Source organism: Eumetopias jubatus, unplaced genomic scaffold (genome assembly GCF_037043125.1).
Source record: "Eumetopias jubatus isolate StellerSeaLion01/CBP00866 unplaced genomic scaffold, mEumJub1_p1.0 scaffold_4, whole genome shotgun sequence".
NCBI classification, from domain to species: domain Eukaryota; kingdom Metazoa; phylum Chordata; class Mammalia; order Carnivora; family Otariidae; genus Eumetopias; species Eumetopias jubatus.
In genome coordinates, this window is record NW_028274810.1 from 144,411,260 (window position 1) to 144,432,887 (window position 21,628).

At 36.5% G+C, this 21,628-nt stretch overlaps 1 protein-coding gene across 1 annotated transcript in view; it reads left to right on the top strand.

Moving 5' to 3' along the window:
• RGS22 (regulator of G protein signaling 22) overlaps positions 1-21,628 on the top strand; it is a 113,200-nt gene that overhangs the window by 49,404 nt on the left and 42,168 nt on the right. The window contains exons 12-15 of the mRNA XM_028111275.2: positions 1,124-1,257; positions 8,584-8,698; positions 10,127-10,249; positions 11,267-11,368. Coding sequence (XP_027967076.2) covers positions 1,124-1,257; positions 8,584-8,698; positions 10,127-10,249; positions 11,267-11,368 — 474 coding nt within the window. The remainder of the gene's footprint in view (positions 1-1,123; positions 1,258-8,583; positions 8,699-10,126; positions 10,250-11,266; positions 11,369-21,628) is intronic.

Here is a 21,628-nt window from a genome sequence, read left to right on the forward strand (position 1 = left end):
TATTCCTTGCTCTCCAGCAACATGTATTACATTCCAATAGAAGTTGACATATTTGACTTTTTTTTTCCAAACTATAAAAATAACAAAACTACTGTAAATTCGGAAACTGAAGACAAATCACTTTTTTTTTAAAGGCTTTTATTCATTTATTTGAGAGAGAGCATGAACGGGGGAAGGGGCAGAAGCAGACTCCCTGCTGAGCAGGGAGTCTGATCTGGGGCTTGATCCCAGGACCGATTCCAGGACCCTGAGATTATGACCTGAGCCTAAGGCAGATGCTTAACTGACTGAGCCACCCAGGGGCTCCCTAGACAAATCACTTCTGATCTCACCTACCTGTAGACAACTATTGCTTATTTTCTCTTGGTCTTGTTGTGAATTTTTAATTTGAATGTACTTATACTTTTGTATTCTGATTATTTCTTTTAACATCTTCATCACATTTTTCCATGTGTCATAATTTCATAATCCTTACTTTCAAGTGTTATGTAATGTTACATTTATGTATATCCCATACTCAGATCATTGTTTCTTTCTCCTACATTTGGACCTTTAAGTGTTTATACTTTTTTTGATTTGTCCATGTGGCTTTTACCAAATAGTTAACTCTTTATCATAAATAACATTTAAGAATGGGAATAATAACCACAAAAATAAAATGTCCACAATGGAAGGAGATAGTTTTGTTAAGGTATAGGTCTTTATTATGGACTGGTTGTGTCCTTGCTTCCTTTCCCTGTCCTGCTACCCCCCTTCCCCAGCCCCCTACTCCCACCCCTCAGATGTACTAAAACCTATGCGGTTAGAGAATAAAGAAAAGTTTTTGTGAAGTTCTCCCTCTAGGAAAGAGTCTTCTTTCACAGGGCTGTGAATAAGGACATATAAGCCTTTGGCCTTTCTCTTCTTACATTCTAAAGAGTTGTAGGGGATTCAGCCTGCTGGTTGTATAAAAGCAGGAGTTTAGGAAGCAGCACATTTGTATTCTAATGGGAAGCATGGTAGGTGGTAGAGTGAGAGAAGAAATCCTCTAGTGATGGGCAGAGCTATGCTTTATTCTCTGGCCCTTTTTTTTCCCTTCATATTGCTCATTTTTCACTTTGTGTATTATTTTACCATTTTTTAGAATGAAGAATTCAATTTATTACAACGTCCTAAATCTCCCAAGAAACCACCTCGAGTAAAAACAGCAGTTCAAAAACCTTGGAGGAACAAGTCTTTGTATCTAATTTCTTCGAAGGATGATGTGATTGAGAAAGGGTAGGTACTGCTTTTTATGTGCCAGGTGTTAATCTGCAATGGTAAGATTTTTATGGAATTGAAAAATTAAATAGAAACTGAAAACTGAATACATCGATTTTTTATAAGAATTTTTTTATTCTTATAAATATAAATATAAATATATATTTATATTTATTATATATATTATATATATGTTATATATAATATATAATATATTTATATATACTATATATTATATATAATATATATAATATAATAATAAAATAATATAATAATATATATATTATAAATAAATATAAATAAAAACATAAAAAATATAAATATAAAAATAAAAAATATATAAATATAAAAATAAATATAAAGATATTCTTAAATCTTTATTTTTATATAAGAATTTTTTTATAAGATTTTTTTATATTTCACTGATAGGTGTTAGAGTCATGCATACTCTGAGTTAGGAACAGAACTCCTGAGATTAGTCATTTGAAATGGATGGTGCCTCTGATCTCCACCCTCTTATGAGCTGTATGGTCAAAAGACTTCTGAGATTTCCCTCCAGTTCTTACTTGGCCCTGTTCAGTATCTCAAACTTGCAAACTCATAAGATTCTCAAGAATTTTGTCATTATTTAACAGCATATTACCTTATTCATTTAGATTTGCCCACATATGTACTCTTTTCACTGTTCTTTATTTCAAATGGGATTATTTTCCGTCCACCTAAAAAAATACCCTTTGGTGTTAACTTTGGTGTTGGATCTGCTGGTCCCACTAATTTATTACTTCACTTTTATTCTTTTGTTTTCCTTTGAGATAAAATTCACTAACACGAAATTTACCATTTTTAACTTATCTTTAATTTTTTTTTTTTTTTTTTTTTTACTTGTAGACTGTGCCAAGGATCAGCCTGAGGTAAAACTTAGGGCCTTCTTAGGTCCTTTTCCTGGGCATGTGTGGTCACTTTCTAATTTTTCCCTACAAATGCATTTTGCTTTTGAATGTCCTAATCTTTCATGTCTGGCTTCTAAAAGGAGGCAAAAGAGAAAAATGAAGGTTGGGGGTAAAAAGGGCAATGTCTCTTTAAATTCCTGGAAGTCACTTCGGCCTGAAGGGGACTGGGCTTGCAACCTCGCAGGGAGGCTAAGAGGTGCAACCACAGTGGCCACCTGCCTTGTCTGCACCTCTGTGATCTGCAGCAGCAATCAGAGATCAGAGCTCAGATCCCTGAGATTTGGTAGACAGGGTCTTTTCTGCTCACACTGGCTCTTGCAGCTGTATGCAGAATGCTCCAGAACACATACCCAGCTGTCTGACACAAGGCTGGGGGTCGGGAAGGTTAGCTGCCGCTATTGTGTTAGCAATTCTAATTGACCAAAATGAACCCAATTTACTCTCCAAGCCTTCCCCTGGCAGGTGAAAGCCTTAAGACTCCAGGGTTCCAAAATAGTTACATTAGATTCTGCCAGTGCAATTGTTGTTTAGGGGGGAGGCAAGTTCCTGGTGCTTCCTACTCTGACATCTTCCCAGAATCCTCACCTCTGGGAATTTTGTTTTCCTCAATGAGTTTTGGCCCCAGAATTCCTTTTAAAAATTTATTATTATTATTGTTATTATTATTATTATTATTAATTTTAACTCCAGTGTAGTTAACTTACAGTATTATATTAGTTTCAGTTTATATTGGTTTATAGTGATTGAATAGTTCCATGTATTACTCACTGCTCATCAAGAGAAGTGTACTCTTCACCTCTTTCACCCATCCCCCCACCCACTTCTGTAATCCTCAGTTTATTCTCTAAAGTTAAGGGTCTGTTTCTTTAGTTTGTCTCTCTCTTTTTTTTCCTTTGTTTGTTTTGTTTCTTAACTTCCACATATGAGTGAAATCGTGGTATTCGTCTTTCTCTGACTGACTTATTTCCCTTAGCGTTACACTCTCTAGATCTGTGTTGTTGCAAATGGCAAGATTTCATTCTTTTCTATGGCTGAGTAATATTCCATTGTAAATATAAACCACTTCTCTTTTTTATATTGTCAGTTATATTACCTTTTTAAAAGTTTTTTATTGTAATCCCAGTATAGTTACCATACAGTGTTGTATTAGTTTCAGGTGTACAACATAGTGATTCAGTGATTCTATACAGTACTCAGTGCTCATTGTCATAAGTGTACTTTTTACTCCCCAACACCTATTTCACCCATCCCCCCCACCTCCCCTTGGTAACCATCAGTTTGTTCTCTACAGTTAGGAGTGTGTTTCTTGGTTTGTCTCTCTCTTTTTTCCTTTGCATGTTTGTACTGTTTCTTAACTTCCACATATGAGGGAAATCGTGGTATTCGTCTTTCTCTGACTTATTTTGCTTAACATTATACTCTCTAGCTCCTTCCGTGTCATTGCAAATGGTAAGATTTCATTTTTTTATGGCTGAGTAATATTCCATTGTGTGTGTATACCACATCTTCTTTATCCATTCATCTATTTTTTTTTTAAAGATTTTATTTATTTATTTGACAAAGAGAGACACCGTGAGAGAGGGAACACAAACAGGGGGAGTGGGTGAGGGAGAAGCAGGCTTCCCGCTGAGCAGGGAGCCTGGTGCGGGGCTCAATCCCAGTACCCTGGGATCATGACCTGAGCCGAAGGCAGACGCTTAATGCCTGAGCCACCTAGGTGCCCTATTTTTAACTTTTTGAGGAAACTCCATACTGTTTTCTAGAGTGGCTGCACAGTTTGCATTTCCACCAACAGTGCACAGGGATTCCTTTTTCTCCATATCCTCGCCAACACTTGTTTCTTGTGGTTTTGATTTTAGTCATTATGACAGGTGTGAGGTGATATCTCATTGTAGTTTTGATTTGCATTTCCCTGATGATGAGTGATGTTGAGCATTTTTTTATGTGTCTGTTAACCATCTGGATGTCTTCTTTGGAAAAATATCTGTTCATGTCTTCTGTCCATTTTTAAATTGGATTATTTGTTTTTTGGTTTTGAGTTGTATCAGTTCCTTATATATTTTTGACACCAACCCTTTATCAGCTATGTCATTTACCGATATCTTCTTCATTCAGTAGATTTTTAGTTTTGTTGCTTGTTTCTTTGCTGTGCAGAAACTTCTTATTTTGATAGAGTCCCAGAGTTTACTTTTACTTTTGTTTCCCTTGCCTCAGGAGACATATCCAGAAAGATACGATTATGGCCAATGTCTGAGAAGTTACTGACTGTGCTGTCTTGTAGGAGTTTTATGGTTTGGTCTCACATTTAGGTCCTTAATCCATTTCTAGTTTATTTTTGTCTCTGGTGTAAGAAAGTGGTGCAGTTTCATTCTTTTGCATGTAGCTGTCCAATTTTCCCAGCACCACTTGTTGAAGAGAATTTTTTTTTCTATTGCATATTCTTGCCTTTTTTGTCAAAGATTAATTGACCATGTAATTGTGAGTTTATTTCTGTTGGCTCCAAAATTCTTAACTACATTGTTAGCACTCAAATTTCTTTTAGCAGATTAATTTTTGTATTTTTCAGTTTATCTAGTTGGTCTTTAAAGGGAGAGTTGGTCTAAATCACCCTCTCTGCCATTTCCAAAAATAGCAGTTAATGAGCTTTGGTGTACTTTGCTTGCATTATATCAGTTCTTACTGCATCCCTATGAAGAAAGCATTATCTTAATTTTTCAAGTGATAAAGATATATAAGTATGAATTGAGAGAAAAGTTGAATTTTGAGAACTATGTATTGTTTTTATGTTTATGTTGTGGCTAGGGTATAGAATATTACAGTGAAAAGGCAAGATACAAGCTAAAACAATAAATGAGGTTCAGATAGTGAATTTTTTTGTGTCACATTAGGGAATTTGGAGTTTATTTTCTATGCAGTGGAAAACATCTAGAAAGTTTTTTTGTGTCATTTACTAAAATTAAATTATTTTATTTTCAAAATTGGAAATATATGCATAGTTCAAAATTAGTAGCATGCTATCCACTTCTTCTATACCTTTGTTTTTACTGAATTCATTGGAAAAGATGTTTCATAGCATTAAATGCTATCATTACAGTAACAGATACACTATAATCTATTTTTTCTGTTGTTTCTTGTTCTTGTAATCTTATCTCTCCTTATGTCTGGTTGTCTTTGATTTTATGCCCAACATTGTACTTGAGGGACATGGACATTATTTCCAATATTTTTCATTAGTAAAAACAGTGTTGCAATGGATATTCTTGTACATTTGCTGTATTTCATGTATGCATATGTCTGCAAGATAAATTTCTCAAAGTAGAATTTCTAAATCAAAGTTCGTATGATTTAAAAATTGTTTTAGATATTACTAAATTATATTTCATAAGAGTTGTAACAACATACTCTTTTCAGCATATATGAGAGCATTCAAACCACTCTGTGTCTTTTAATTGGAGAGGTTAGTCCATTTACATTTAAAATAATTGTTGATAGGTATGGACCTATTGTCATTTTATTCATTGTTTTCTGGCTATTTCATAATTCCCTTGTTCCTTTTTTTTTTTTCTTGCTCTCTTCCTTTGTGATTTGATGATTTTCTGTAGTGGGAAGCAATATTTTTAAGGTGGAGGAGACCTGAGGCTGTTTATATGTCTACAGTAGTATCTAGTGGAAAGGGAAAAGTTAAAGATCCATGAGAAAGAAGCTCTGTATTTTCAAAGGAGAATAGAAGGAAGGATTCAAGAAAAAGGCCATGAGATTAACCTTGGATGTGAGATAGGACACTTTTTCCTGAGACAGGATGGAAGGAAATAAGGATAGGTATAGGTGGATATATTTGTTGATAGATAATTTAAGAGTTTTCAGCTGCAAATAACAAAACTTGACTAACAATGGCTTAGACAAATTGGGCTTATTTTTCTCACAGAACAAGAAATCTGAGGGTAAGCAACTGCCAGTATTGGTTCCTTGGATTGGAAATATTAGGGCCTGAATTTTTGTAATGTTTTTGGCCATTCTTTCATATTCATTGGTGTTATAGCTCCTGATATCAGGCTTTCAAATCATGAAGAAGAAAGGGCAATTTTCATTAATCCTTTCCCTTTGGTCAGGAAAGCAAGCTTTCTTAGAAGCTCCCCAGCAGACTTTGTTTTGTATCTCATTAGTCATAACTGTGTCACATGACGATCCGTCTCCGCAAGTCGGTCTTAGAAAGTGAATATTTAGCTTTCTCAGTATCACCCAGTATCTGGGAATGAGTGTTGAGTAAACCAGTCAGTCAACAGTGTCTACTACATCAGGGAGTGGAAACAGAAGCATGTTGTACCTACCTTTTGTCTGAGAAGAACCTGCAAAGCAATCTGCTGGTGGGTTGGAGTGCAGATATATTGGTGAGGTGGATGGGCATGTTTTATGGAGCTGGAAAATAAGGCTTAGAATAATTGCAGTGAGGTATGGAGAGGGAGATGGATAAGAAAATATAAAAAGATAATGTCTAAAGCCATTAGTCAAGTCCATAGTCTTCCATTATCTCACCCCGCACTACCACATATAAATCCTTATGAATCCCACCTGTTGTGAGGATTAAATATAATAATGTGAATTTTATTTAGCACAGTGTTTGGTATGTGTTATATAGTGTTTACTTAACTGTTAGTGTCCTCTTGCTCTAAGCAAATTAGTTAACGTGCAGCCTTTTAAACAAGGCTTTCCCTACCTACTTTCACCTATTGCTCACTATTCTCCCCATCTAACGAACCCCTCTAGAACCCTCCTACACTGTTGGTGGGAATGCAAACTGGCAATAAGTTTTCCACTATCCATTGCAACTTCTAATTGTTAGGGTTATTAAAAATGAAAATTAAAGGTTTGATAGAAATCAGCTCTGACTTTAATATATATTATATCAAAACAAAATTACATGAGAATAAAATATTGTTAATAATGCAAGTCAAGGGGCACCTGGGAATGCAAGCTGGTGCAGCCACTCTGGAAAACAGTATGGCAGTTCCTCAAAAAGTTGAAAATAGAGCTACCATATGACCCAGCAATTGCACTACTGGGTCTTTACCACAAAGATACAAATGTAGTGATCTGAAGGTGTATGTGCACCCCAATGTTTATAGCAGCAATGTCCACAATAGCCAAACTATGGAAAGAGCCAAGATGTCCATCAACAGATGAATGGATAAAGAAGATGTGGTATATATATACAATGGAATATTATGCAGCCATCAAAAAACCCGAAATCTTGCCATTTGCAATGATGTGGATGGAACTAGAGGGTATTACGCTAAGCGAAATAAGTCAGTCAGAGAAAGACATGTGTCATATGATCTCACTGATATGAGGAATTCTTAATCTCAGGAAACAAACTGAGGATTGCTGGAGTGGTGGGGTTAGGAGGGATGGGGTGGCTGGGTGATGGACACTTGGGGGGTATGTGCTATGGTGAGCACTGTGAATTGTGTAAGACTGTTGAATCACAGATCTGTACCTCTGAAACAAATAATACATTGTATGTTAAAAAAAGAAGATAGTAGGAGGGGGAAAATGAAGTGGGGGGAATTGCAGGGGGAGACGAACCATGAGAGATAGTGGACTCTAAGAAACAAACTGAGGGTTCTAGAGGGAAGGGGGTGTGGGGATGGGTTAGCCTGGTGATGGGTATTAAAGAGGGCACATTCTGCATGGAGCACTGGGTGTTATATGCAAACAATGAATCATGGAACACTACATCAAAAACTAATGATGTAATGTATGGTGATTAACATAACATAATAAAATAAAATTAAAAAAATAAAGAACCCCTCTAAACACACATACACACACACACACACACACACACACACACACACACACACTTACAATACATCTCCTATTTTCAGGGAAAATCTCGTTTCTTTAATTACTAATATAGCTCAAAGGGACTTCTCATTGTTATCCATTCCAGTCATTAGACATCTATATTCTTGAATTCATTCAACTAGCAATTAATCTTATAGAGAGTTGTCTTTATTGAGGACTGTATTTCATTTTCTCAGCCACTTTTTTTTTAAAAAGATCTTATTTATTTATTAGAGAGAGAGAGAGAGAAAGCACAAACAGCAGGAGTGGCAGGGAGAGGGAGAAGCAGGCTCCCCGCTGAGCAAGGAGCCCGATGCGGGACTCGATCCCAGGACCCCAGGATCATGACCTGAGCCGAAGGCAGACGCTTAACTGACTAAGCCACCCAGGCATCCCTCTCAGCCACTTCTTAAAGGCCGGACCTGATACTTGTACTTTTTCTTCCCCTGTTCTCTCACAGTGTTCAGATGCACTCCTAAGATTTGGTGCCACATGTACCACAGGTAGCTCAATATATATTGATCAATGCGTTCTTATCCTTATAATTTAGGTTGAGGCACAGGTCAGAAAGCAGTAAAATTATTCGCTTAACATCTTTTACTGACATTTCTGAATGTCTGAAGCCCCAGCTGGATAGAAGATACACTTACACAGAAGAACCTTTGGTAAGTATTTTGAGAACTGATTTATCTGACTCTTCATTTAACTGACCAATGTCCCCTGATTTTAGAGAATTTTTATTGCTTTACCATAGTATTTTTTTTCTCTACTAAACAATACATTTTATTTTTTCCTTCCAAAAAGATTTTTATACAAAAATTTTATCTGTGTTTCCTTTTGTAGTACCATGTCGCTATATATACTCCATTGATTACTATTTTCTCAAAAATAGCTGTCTTCTGGTTTTGGTGTGAGAATACCTTAGATACAAAATAAGAGCATCTATTATTTTTATTAAATTGCTAACATGTGATAAAAAATAATGTTTGATGTCATTTTTTGGAAACAATTTTTATAAAGCAGAGTATTTCCAGTGTGTGGCTATCTTAATAAAGTGGATTTACTTCACCAGTTGTGGTTGACAATTTTATATTCCCTAAGGATTATACTTTAGGTAGAAACTTTGGTAGTCCCAATAAGGTCTGAACACTTAGCTATAATTTTTTATAACTTTTTATTTTATTCTAAGCAAACAGTTCTCCTTTTCTTCCAACTAGGGCTTTTTTCCCCTACCAAAATAATATTTTTTTTTTTTTAGTTTTTGGTATGCCAACAGTTAAACATCATAAAAACATTAAATTCTCACTTTAGAATATGTTTGGAAGAGGGATAAAGAGAGAGGCAGAGAGACACTATAACAACGCCTTAAATTGTTCATGCCACAGTTATCTTAAGATTACAAAGAAGTCTGAGTTCCATACAGCAAATGCCAGAGTTCCTGAGAACGGTGGATGCTTTTTCATATTCTGAAGTCACTCTTATGCTTGGGGAAGTAGCCAAATTTCTGTTTCAAGAATGGTATTAGGGTTGCCAGCTTTGTTGGCAGAGAGGCCCCAAAATAACAGAGCTTTATGAGAACTTACATTACCATTTACATTCTGAAGGCCATGACTTGCACAGGGTGAGACTCTCCAAGGAGGGGCCCCCTGAGGACAGTTAATGAGCGGCACTGAGAGACCTTGAGGATGGTTCTTTTTATAACTCTCTTGTAGCCATTATAGCATCACCTCAAGGCTAAAATAACAGTAAATATGTAGGAACGAGGCCACCAACAGAGCTTTGGAAGACTCCTAAAATGGTATCGCTGTGCCTGAAACATGAAAATAATAGAGGTTGAGAAGTTACCCTAACATTAAGTTTGAAATCAGATTGGTTTATAATAGAATGAAGTCTGCTGCTATATTTACCTCCATAAATGACTCTTAAGTGACAGTTATATGCAAACATACTGCATTAATTACTTATAAGGTACAAAAATAAAAAGTCCAGTGGGAAAATGACAGCCTGGCAGAATTTATGAAACCCTGTTGTACAGTGTCATAAAAAATCACCACGTTCTTGGGTGGATCATGGACTTCTGTTTTGTTATCTAGGTTAAAACCATGGCAGATGGTGCCTTGGGAGGATTTGACATGGAAAATTTGTTGCAGACTTTGTATGTAGAAAATAGAGCTGGATTCTTCTTTACTAAATTCTGTGAACATTCAGGAAACAAGGTAGAAAATAATGATTTTAAATCTAATTTTATGCCTTTACCTCATTTTAAACTAAGAGAAGCTGAAGTAATTCAATGCTCAAATAATTTTATTTGATCTTAAAATTTCCATTTCTTCTGGTAAGAAATTTTGTGCTAAATATTTAGTAAACATGTAAACATCTCAGTTATAATTCTCTTGGTTTACTGTTCTACTAGAATTACAAAGAAAAGTAAAGGATTGACTTGCATTATTTTAAAAAAAATTTTATATTTATTTATTTTATAGAGAGTGAGAGAAAGAGCATGCCAGCAGAGGGGAGGGGCAGCGGGAGGAGAGGGAGAGAGAATCCTGATGCAGACTCCCCACTGAGCATGGAGCCAGACATGGGCCTTTATCCCAGGACCCTGAGATCATGACCTGAGCCGAAACTGAATCGGACACTTAACTGACTGAGCGACCCAGGCGCCCCTTGACTTGCATTATTAACAATATTTTATTCTCATGTAATTTTGTTTTGATGTACTATATATTAAATTCAGAGTTGATGTCTATCAATCCCCCTTTAATTTTCATTTTTAATAACTAACAATTAGAAGTTGCAATGGATAGTGGAAAACTCATTGCCAGTTTGTTTTGTTTTGTTTTCATTTTGCTCAAATGTAAAATATTTCACTGGCTCAATTATTAGAGTAGTGTTTGGTTTTAGTATGATATACATTTGTCCATATATATCAAAATACCTCCAGATTTTGGTTTCATGCCAGAAATATGTGATTATTCTTTGTTAACCAGCATGCTTCCTATTTTAATGGCCAATTATGTAAGAAGCATACATGCAAAAATATAATATTTTAGTGACAATACCAATAAATATTTTGTATGCTGCCAGTTTGTAATAGAAGATAAGACCATCTTAAATTGAACCTGATTTATGGTAACACCAAGGAGCTGAACAATTATTTATATTTGAAATTAGGGCTTTGTAGAGCGTTAATAATTGGGTGGTAATGATTTATGTATTTTTTCCACCTACAGTTGTGGAAGAACAGTGTGTACTTTTGGTTTGATCTACAGGCTTATCATCAGCTTTTCTACCAAGAAACACTTCACCCTTTTAAAGTATGCAAACAAGCCCAAGTAAGTAGTAAATAATGTTGGTTCAATGTGCAGCTCTAAGTACACAAAAAAATGAAAAAGTTGTGTCCAGCTCCAAACAAGAGAAATCTGGGACTACAGGCAAAAAGGCAGCAGTTAAATTGTTGCCATGGGATTACTTCATTTAAATGTCAGTACAATATTGTTTTATAGTTTGATTTGTGGGTTTCCATTTTATCTATTTTATTTGGTTTGCTTTATTTTCTCTTTGCTGGCAATTACTTGTTCTGCCAATAAGGGACATCCCATATTTTTTGTAATTTATGCCTTTTTGGTTTGGTTGTGAGTGACTTAAAAGAGAACCCTGAGACAGGACTTGTCATGAATCATTGAAGTGATGGGGAATGGAGACATTGACCAGAGCTATTCTCTGAGCTTACTGTAGGAATCAACTGTTGGACATACTCAGCCTGGTGACCTTCTAGAGGGCGGGAAATGATGTTGACTCTGTGATGTAGGCTCCATGTCATCCCCTATGCTTCTGTACTACACACCATGTAAGACAGAGACAGAGGTGGACGAAAGAACATCTCAAGACCATGCTGAAGCAAAATAGAGGAGGAAGAACAGAGGATTCTCTGCAAAGGGAAACCAAGAGAGTGGCCTCTTTTGAGGGGGAAGAAGGAAAGAGAATAGAATTATGACTCAAGCTCACTTAATCTTTTCAGTTTTTTATTCTTAGGATCTTGTGATCTTTTTTTCTTTCAAAGATTATTTATTTATTTATTTATTTATTTATTTATTTATTTATTTGAGAGAGAGAGAGAGAGAGAGAGAGCATGAGCAGGGGGGAGGGCAGAAAGAGAAGAAGCAGACTCACTGCTGAGCAGGGAGCCCGACACAGGGCTTGATACCAGGACCCTGAGATCATGACCTGATCCCGAGGCAGACACTTAACTGACTGAGGCACCCAGGAGCCCTAGGATCTTATGATCTTTTATCGAGAGAAGTCTTCAAGCCTAGAAAACTGCTAGTCCCTTCTGTATCTGTTCACCACATAAGTGGTTCTCATAAGCTGGAATAACCCCATTCCGGAGAACCTCTCCCCAGATGATGCAGAGATAGTTTTGTCATATTGTGTATTACCTTATATTCTTATTCAGGATCTCAGAGAGTACCGCTGCTGGATGTTTGTTTTTCCTTCCACCGTCTGGACTCTGGTGTTAATAACTATGCTTTGTAAATCAGCTGACAGAGCTTTGTACTTTTTATTATGAGAACAAGGGCTTCAGCTGCTACCTAGCCCAGATCTGGCTCAATGTGATCTTGAAATTATAGCTCTAATTTGCCAGTACCATTTTTTGAGACCACACAGTGGGCTCTTTTGCTTGTTCATCCTTGACCTGTGGGTCTCTACATATCCTCCTCCCCCTGGCCTCTTGCTCCTGTCTGGAAAAGTACCATCTGTTATTTATTATGTTTTCACTACTGCAAAGCCCACTCCTCCAAACATCTTCGGCTGGTCCATCAAGTGGGTTCTTTGTTGTTGTTGTAGTCACCATATTTCCATGCACTTGTACAAGTGGAAATTCTATTTAAGTCTATTGGTAGACTTACTAGTTCTTAGTAATGAAATTATTCTACCCGCTATAGAAGTATTGTGAAACAGGATACAGCCAACTTTTGGTTATTCTGAGATGGATTATTCTGTTTGGGGATCATCAAGGTCTGAAAGCTTTTTATCCTCCTCTAGATTATCTTCTAATTTTTTTTTTTGTAAATAGAAGTATAATTAGCATACAACGTTAGATTCATTGCAGGTGTACAACATAGTGATTCAACAATTTTGTACATTACTCAGTGCTCATCATTGTAAGTGTAGTCACATCTGTCACCAAACAACATTATTACAACATTAATAACTATATTCCCTATGCTGTGCTTTTCATCACCATGACTTATTTTATAACTGGAAGTTTGTATCTCTTAATTGCCTTTATCTGTTTTATTCATGTCCCCATTCACCTCCCCTCTAGCAACCACCAATTTGTTTTCGTATTTAAGAATCTGTTTTCTTGTCATTTGTTCATTTGTTTTGTTTTTTAGATTCCACATATAAGGATGGACTTAGAGGGTGTTATGCTAAGTGAAATAAGTCAGAGAGATAAATACCATATGACTTCACATATTCTTCCCTAGGTTATCTTTTGGGGAGTCACAGCAGGAGGGAGGGGGGAACAGTGGAGAAAGTTGCCTTCAGGTTAATAGAGGGAAATTGAAGGAGCAAGTCATGTGATTTTTTTTTTCTTGGCTTGTTTGCTTTTTACATCTATGGTTACTTTATTTTTTGGTTAATGGAGCAATGGTCTAGATTGGTTTAGGTTTTAATTATCCAAGATTTCTGTGCCTCCAGATGTAAGAATTGTCTCACAGTATGAAATAGCATTCATTTCTTTATAATACAAATGCTGTATGGCTTTCTTCAAGAGTATATTTACAATACAGATATTTGGATCAATAATGCCAATGGTAGAATGTAATCAGCTGGCACCATGTTAAAGGCACTGTGAACTTGATTTTATATTGTTTTTATACATCTGACATGCTCTATGGTAGGAGACTGAGAGTTGGTTCCAAGGGACTTATATGCTTTTCTGTATGATAGTAAGCAAATTACATACCTTGACGTTTTGCCTCATAAAATATTGCAGAAGTTTCTGTAGGCAGACTAGATGCGGAATCAGTGACAGTGACTTAGCAAGAGTAATTGTCCAAGAGCTTGAACTGCAGCCTAGGGCGCATCCTGAAGATTTTACTGCATGGTTTCAAGATAGAATAGTGCTGTTAGAAGCCAATGGAAATGGTCTTGGCAAGGAGAAAAGGAGTCACTTACCCTAGTGCAGAGGTAAAGTCTTTGACTCTAGCAACAGTTTTCCAGGGGACCATCTACCACTGCTAAGATTTGGAGCCTAGATTGTTGCCACAGATAGTCCTACTGCTTTTTTGATAGTACATACTTGCTTCAGTCATAGAGTACTATAATAGAATGAAGCAGATCTGGGTACCACTGACTTTTATGACGTCTTTCATCTTTGTAGAAATCTTTCAAACAAAGCGCATTCCAGCAAAAACTATGCATTTAGAATTTACCACTCTCTACAGCATATACATTGAGAATTTTTTTGAAATAAACAAGTACGATCATAAATATTGCACGTTTACACACGTGTACACATACTTATTCTTATTAATCACATACATATTTAAGTGGGAAAGAGGAAGAGAGAAAAAAAACAGTAAAGATTAGAGCCCAGGAGAAAAATTATTTGGGGAATGTAGGAATTAATGAGTGGAGAGAGTAGGTAAGAATGAAATGGAAAAGAATAAGAGGATTTGCTTACTTTTACTACAAAGTGCTGTTTAACATAAAGATATTCTTGCAGCAGTGTGAGATTTTTTGCCTTATTCAATGGAACATGTATCAGAGGGTATATGACATAGAAGGAAAAAAAATCACAGACTTGGAGTTGAAAGAAATGAGTTTACGTCACATGCTGTTATTATTATGCTAGTTCTTAGCTGGGTAAACTTAGTCAAGTCAGTCAGTTTAATAAGCCTCAGTTTAATGTCCTATAAAATGTGGGTGGTAATAATGCTTTACATTTTATTTTCTCTACTGTTTTAGAAATTACATATTCTATTTCTGTTTTCACCCTTACAGTTTTAACATGCATACCAAAATTAACAAAGTCTACAATTAATCATTATCTTAATCCTTTCAAATAATTTAAGGATCTTAGAACACTTTAATTCTACCACACCTTGACCATTTTACATATCATTTTTGTATGGCATTTAAAATTTTTTTATATACCTACCAAGTAGCTATCATCATTTTTGTTTTGATACCATTGATGTTTGTGTAGATTTATTCACACACAGATTTCATGCTTACCATTGCTTTTTGCATCATATTCCTTCCTTTGGGTTTCATTTCTGAAGAATATCTTTTAGTAGGTTTTTCATTAGGATTTACTAGTGGTAAAACAGGTTTTATTTGTCTGAAAATGTTTATTTAAATTCTCTCATCAGTCATGTGACTAAATATAAAATTCTAGGTTGACAGTTTTCTCTTAGCACTTTGATGATATTATTCTACTGTCTTAGGGTTTGCCCCCTTTGCTTTTTCTCATCGTTTGATTTTTAATCTTCTCTTAAACTTCAGTGTTCCATATTGCACGTCAGTGTGTTTACCATAATTATCTTTCTTGGGTCTAAGTTGCTTCTAGAATCTGAGGAATCATGTCTTTCATCAATTCTGGAAAATCCTCAGCCATTATTTCCTTCAGTTTTTCTACTTCTCTTTTATGTGTTCTCTCCTTCAGGATTCCCTGTCTGGTCAATGTTGTCAATCCTATATCTCTCTTAATCTTTCAAGTTTTTCTGTCTTTTTTTTTAAATTTATTTGAGAGAGAGAGAGATTATAAGTGGGGTGAGGGGCAGAGGCAGAAGCAGGCTCCCCCACTGGGCAGGGAGCCCGATTTGGGGCTTGATCCCAGGACCCTGGGATCATGACCTGACCTGAAGGCAGACGCTTAACTGACTGAGCCACCCAGGTGCCCCTTTTTCTGTCTTTTAGTATCTGTGTTGCATGTGGTAAATTGAAATAGATATATTTCCTTTCATCTGTTTTCCAGTTCATATGTTGTTTCTTCAGCAGATTTCAATCTGCTATTTAACCCATCCATTGAGTTAAGTTATTTTAAGAATTATTTTTTTATTATTAGATATTCTACTTGTATTTTTCAAGTCTCTCTGATGTTTTTGTCTCATTTTTCCTTCCTGTTTTTATTTTTTCTTTTGTCTTTAAACATTTTAAACATATATTATAGTCTGTAGCTATGTTAGTTATCTATTCCTGCATGACAGTATTAGCATAAGTTTGTGGCTTAAAATGACACACATTTATTATCTCACAGTTTATATAGATAAGGAGTCTGGGCACAACTTTGCTGGGTCCTCTGCAAGATTGTAAATCAAGATGTTGGCCAGGGCTGGTTTCTCATCTGTAGTCCCACACAGAAGGATCTGCTTCATGGTTGTCAGTAGCATCAGGGTCCTTGCAGCCACTGGACTGAAGAGAACTCAGTTTCTCACTGGCTGTTGGCTAGACGCTACCCCAGCTCTGTGCCATGTAGTGTGGCCCCCTCCATGGTGGCAGTTCACAACATGGCAGCTTCCTTCTCCAAAACCAGCAAGGGAGGCAGTTTCTTAGCAAGACAGGCATTACCATTGTGTGTAATATAATCACATACACATAATCATATATATCTCATCACTATTACTGTATTTTGTTGGTCAGAAGCAAGCCATGCATTATATGCCCACATAGGGGGAGAGAATTACAAAAGGGCATGAACACTAGGAGACACTGAGAGTCTGACTGCTACAGCATCCAGTAATTCTATGATTTGTAGTTTTTGGAAGAACTAATTTTGCTATTTATTATTTTTGCCGACATGTTGCATTCCTTCCTATATGTAAGTCTGAATTATGAGCTGTTTAGGGAGGTTTTTACCTATGGTGCTTATGCTAGGCACATTTTTAATGCTGATTTCTCGTCTCGGAGTTTCCTTATTTGCCAAGTGTAATCTTGAAAACCCAACCCACAAGATGGTAAGTTTACAATAATGAATCCTGAGGAGACATTCTTTTATTCCTTTGCATGGAGTCTAGGCCAGGGCAAACAAGCTTCTGTTTTTGTTTCCTAGGTTTGGTCAGTGTAGATATAGGTAGTGATAGAGATAGAGACAGAGATAGAGATATACACATGCATATATTTTTTCCCCATTCTGCATTTCACATTGTGTATGGCCCTTCAAGGACCTTGGTGTATGTATGGCTCTTAGTATAACTTTTCCACCTAGTGAGGGTCCAAGGACTTGTCTCCTGTACCCAGTGGCTCTTATAACCCACATTCTTGGTTTGCCTCATGGTAGTCCCATTGTCAGCTCATGCTTATCACCCTAATTTTTAGTATATTACTTAATTTTGGCCCCTGCTGGGTTTCCTTATTATCTCAGCCATACGTTTAAAAGAATATTTGTTATATTTTATCCAATATTTTAGGTATTTTATAGAGAAAGGATTTTCAACTAATCTAGCCTGTCAGTATACCAGAAAAGGAAGCAGTCATATATTTTCTAATTTAAAACCCACAGTAAACATACAAGGTATTTTTATCCTATTTTTTAAATAGATAAAAACAAACTACATCTCTGAAATGTTAACCTTGCCAAAGTTTCATAGCTAGGAACAAAATTAAGCTCAAACTTGAGATGCAGAACTGATTTCAATGCTGCACTTCACCTCCTTTACCCTATAAAAGTTCTCATGTCTACTTCACAGGACGTCTGTAAGGATGACATAAGATAATGTAGGTGGGAATATTTTGTAGTACAGACATACCTGGAGATATTGTGGGTTTGGTCCATACCACTGCAATAAAGCAAATATCACAATAAAGTGAGTCAAACGAGGGGTGCCTGGGTGGCTTTGTTGGTTAAGCGGGTGACTCTTGATTTCAGCTCAGATCATGATCTCAGGGTTGTGAGATCGAGTCCTGCATTGGGGCTCTGTGCTAGGTGTGGAGCCTGCTTAAGATTCTCTCCCTCTCCCTCTGTTCCTCCCCTCCCACTTGCATGCTCTCTTTCTCTCTCTCTAATTAAATTAAATTAAATTAAAATAAAAGAGTCCAATGAATTTTTTTGGTTTCCCAGTGCATATTCAAGTATGTTTACACTACACTGTGGTCTATTAAGTGTGCAATAGTCTTATGTCTAAAAAACAATGTATATACCTTAATTAAAAAATACTTTATTACTAGGGGCGCCTGGGTGACTCAGTCAGTTAAGTGGCTGCCTTTGGCTCAGGTCATGATCCCAGGGTCCTGAGATCGAGCCCCACATCGGACTCCTTGCTCAGTGGGAGCCTGCTTCTCCCTCTCCCTCTGCCTGCCGCTCCCCCTGCTTGTTCTCTCTCTCTCTCTCTCTGAGAAAAATTCTTTATTACTAGCAAATGCTAACCATCATTTGAGCTTTCAGGAAGTCATAATCTTTTTGCTGGGGGAGGGTCTTGCTTCGACACTGATGGCTGCTGACTGATCAGAGTCGGGGTTGCTGAAGGTTGAGGTAGCTGTGGTAATTTCTTGAAACAATAATGAAGTGTGCTGCATTGATTGACTCTTCCTTTTACTTAACACTTAGAGGCCATTGTCGGGCTATTAATTGACCTAATTCCAATTGTTTTGTCTCAGGGAATAGGGAGACCCGAGAACAAGGAGAGAGACAGGGGAATGGCTGGGTGGTGGAGCGGTCAGAACCCACACAACATTTATCGATTACGTTTGTCATCTTTTTTGGGCACAGTCTGTGTCACCCCAAAATAATTACAATAACATCAAAGGTCACTGATCACAGATCACCATAGCAAATATAATAATAATGAAAAGTTTGGAATATTGTGAGAATTACCAAAACATGACACAGAGGCACAAAGTGAGCAAATGCTTTTGGGAAAATGATGCCAGTAGACTTGCTCCATGCTGCATGGCCACAGACCTGCAGTTTGTAAAGAAAATGCAGTATCTGCAAAGCACAGCAAAGCAAAGTGCAGTAAGATATGTTTTGCCTGTATACTGGAGAGCACGCTATGGAATAAGTAAATATTATCATTATTAGAGTCAATACTTAAGGTTCTCTCAATTACCTAGACAATGGGGAAGGAAAAGAGGAATTTGAAGATATCCAAGCAAATAGGTTGGAAGAACAGCAACTCCTAAATTCATAGCTATTCATTCAATCAATACTAGAACTTACTGAGTTTCAGGATATACCTCATAGAATCACAACCTTTAAAGAATATCTTTGACAATATTATTACTTACTAATTAACACTCACTGAGGGCGGCTATGTGCCAGGCAAGGTTCTATGAATACGGAGATGATTGGGGCAAAGTTCTTTGCTTAAAGAGCTCACTTTCTAGTGGGGGAGAGAAATAATTACTGAAGTACTTCAATTATATTTAAAATAAAACCAAATTAATAGCATCTTAACTGGAGATTAAGTTCTTAACTGGAAATGACTTCTTTCTTCACCAGCAGGTTAACGGTTGTTTTTTTTTTTTTCTGTTTTTTTTTAAATTATTGAGGTATAATTTACATACAGTGTTATATTGGTTTCCGATGTACCACATAGTGATTTGACAACTCTATACATTACTCAGTGCTCACCATGATAAGTATAGTCAGCATATAAAGTGATTATGATATTATTGACTATATTCCCTGTGTTGTACTTTCCATCTCTGTGAATTATTTAATTTATAACTGGAAGTTTGTAGCTTCTAACCTTTTTTTAAATCTATTTCGCCCATCCCCTCACCCACCTCCCCTCTGGCAACCACCAGTTTGTTTTTTGTATTTAAGAGTCTTTTTGTTTGTTTATTGTTTGATCATTTGTTTTTTAGATTTCACATATGAGTGAAATCATATAGTTCTCTGTCTGACTTATTTTACTTAGCATAATACCCTTTAGCTCCATCCATGTTGTTGCAAGAGCAAACTCTCATTCTTTTTGTGTCTGAGTAATATTCCGTTACACACACATACACACCACATCTTCTTTATCCATTCATATGTCAATGGACATATAGATTGCTTCCATATCTTGGCTATTGTAAATAATGCTGCAATAAACATGGGGGTGCATATATCTTTTTGAATTAATGTTTTTGGTTATTGTTTTTTAAAAATAATCATCAGCTTCTTTTAAAATACCTGTAGGAGGAAAAGAACGGTTTCCTTTTCTTTTTTTTTTTTTTCACTTTTGAGCCAAAACCTTTCATCCTTTGGTGTTATTCTGACCCTGTGAAGCAATTACAAAATAAATCTTTATCTGTTTCAGGTGACAACACTTCAAACAAAAAAATTATAATGTCATGTTTTATTCAGGTCAACAACTTTAGACTAAATCTCAAATCTTTTCAGTATCTTTTACCATAACTAGATGAAATCTTGACATTTGGAAGTCTCTCCTGACATCTCCACTCAATAATTTGATAGCTTGGAATATTCTGGCCTAATGCCTTAGTGAGTGACTGTTGCTCCTATGTGTGTGCCTTCCTACAAAGAAATCACCTGATGCAAAACCATAGTAAATAGATCAGTCTAAGTGACTACTTCCAACTACCCAGAGTCTGTAGTACTGTCACTGGCTTACTCTTGGGTTTGCAAAATGTCACACAAGAGAAAGAGAACACAAAACCTGAGTCAATAAATGTCATCAGACCTATATTATGCATTGGTATTTTTAGGGAAGCCATAAGTTATGTGATAGTAATGCAGAATTCATTAATATATTCATTCAGCAATTATTTATTGCTAGCCTTCTCATTCTTTCTGGGCCCAAATCACTTTAGTTTCCCATTAGGTGATCTTAGACACAGTGTGGAGCCAAATGAAGTTCATACCAGCTTGGGCAGCATAATCCCACCTGAGGGGTCTACAGGTATGTCCATGTATTTGACTCCTTTACTCCTATTTCTGTCTATTCCTGTGGAAGCAAAAAATCAACATAAGTTAGATAGCTGTTAGATCACCAATTACAAGCACATTTTCCCTAGCCTAAAAACTTTTACTGACATCTACACAAACAGCTATCAAACATCTGGTACACACAAGGCTCTGATTGATGGTAGGAACACTTTGGGGAACAAAGCACACACAGGTGTTGCCACCCAAGTGCTATCAAGGTTCAAGAAGGTACTCTTCTTTTGCCTACTTTTCCAGAAAACACTAGGAAGATTGAGAAAGAGGAGACCCTTTAGCCCTATCCCCATGAAATTTGCATTGTCCTGACAATGTTTCTCCATGTAGTTTGAGCTAATTTTAGGTAACCAAGGCCTTCGGTGTTACCATAAATTCCTTTGAAAAAACTTATAGCCCAAGAGGGGCGGTGTTGAAATTTTTTCTGATAATCAGCTTAGTTTTTTTCTTTGCTTGCTGTCATCCATTACCTTAATTGTTTAGCTCTTCTCCTTCCTTGGCATTTACAGGACTTAAATACTTCAGGGTGGTCCTGACATTTTCATTAAAGTGCTGTGAGCTGAGTGCTCCCTTTCTAGGCTGATGGTGTATTTTCAGGTGCACTAACAGAGCTCATTATTTCTTTATACAGCAGCAGCATTAAGAATCAAGCTGTGTTTCCTGAAAGATGAATGGGCATGGGTGAGGGGTGAGGCTG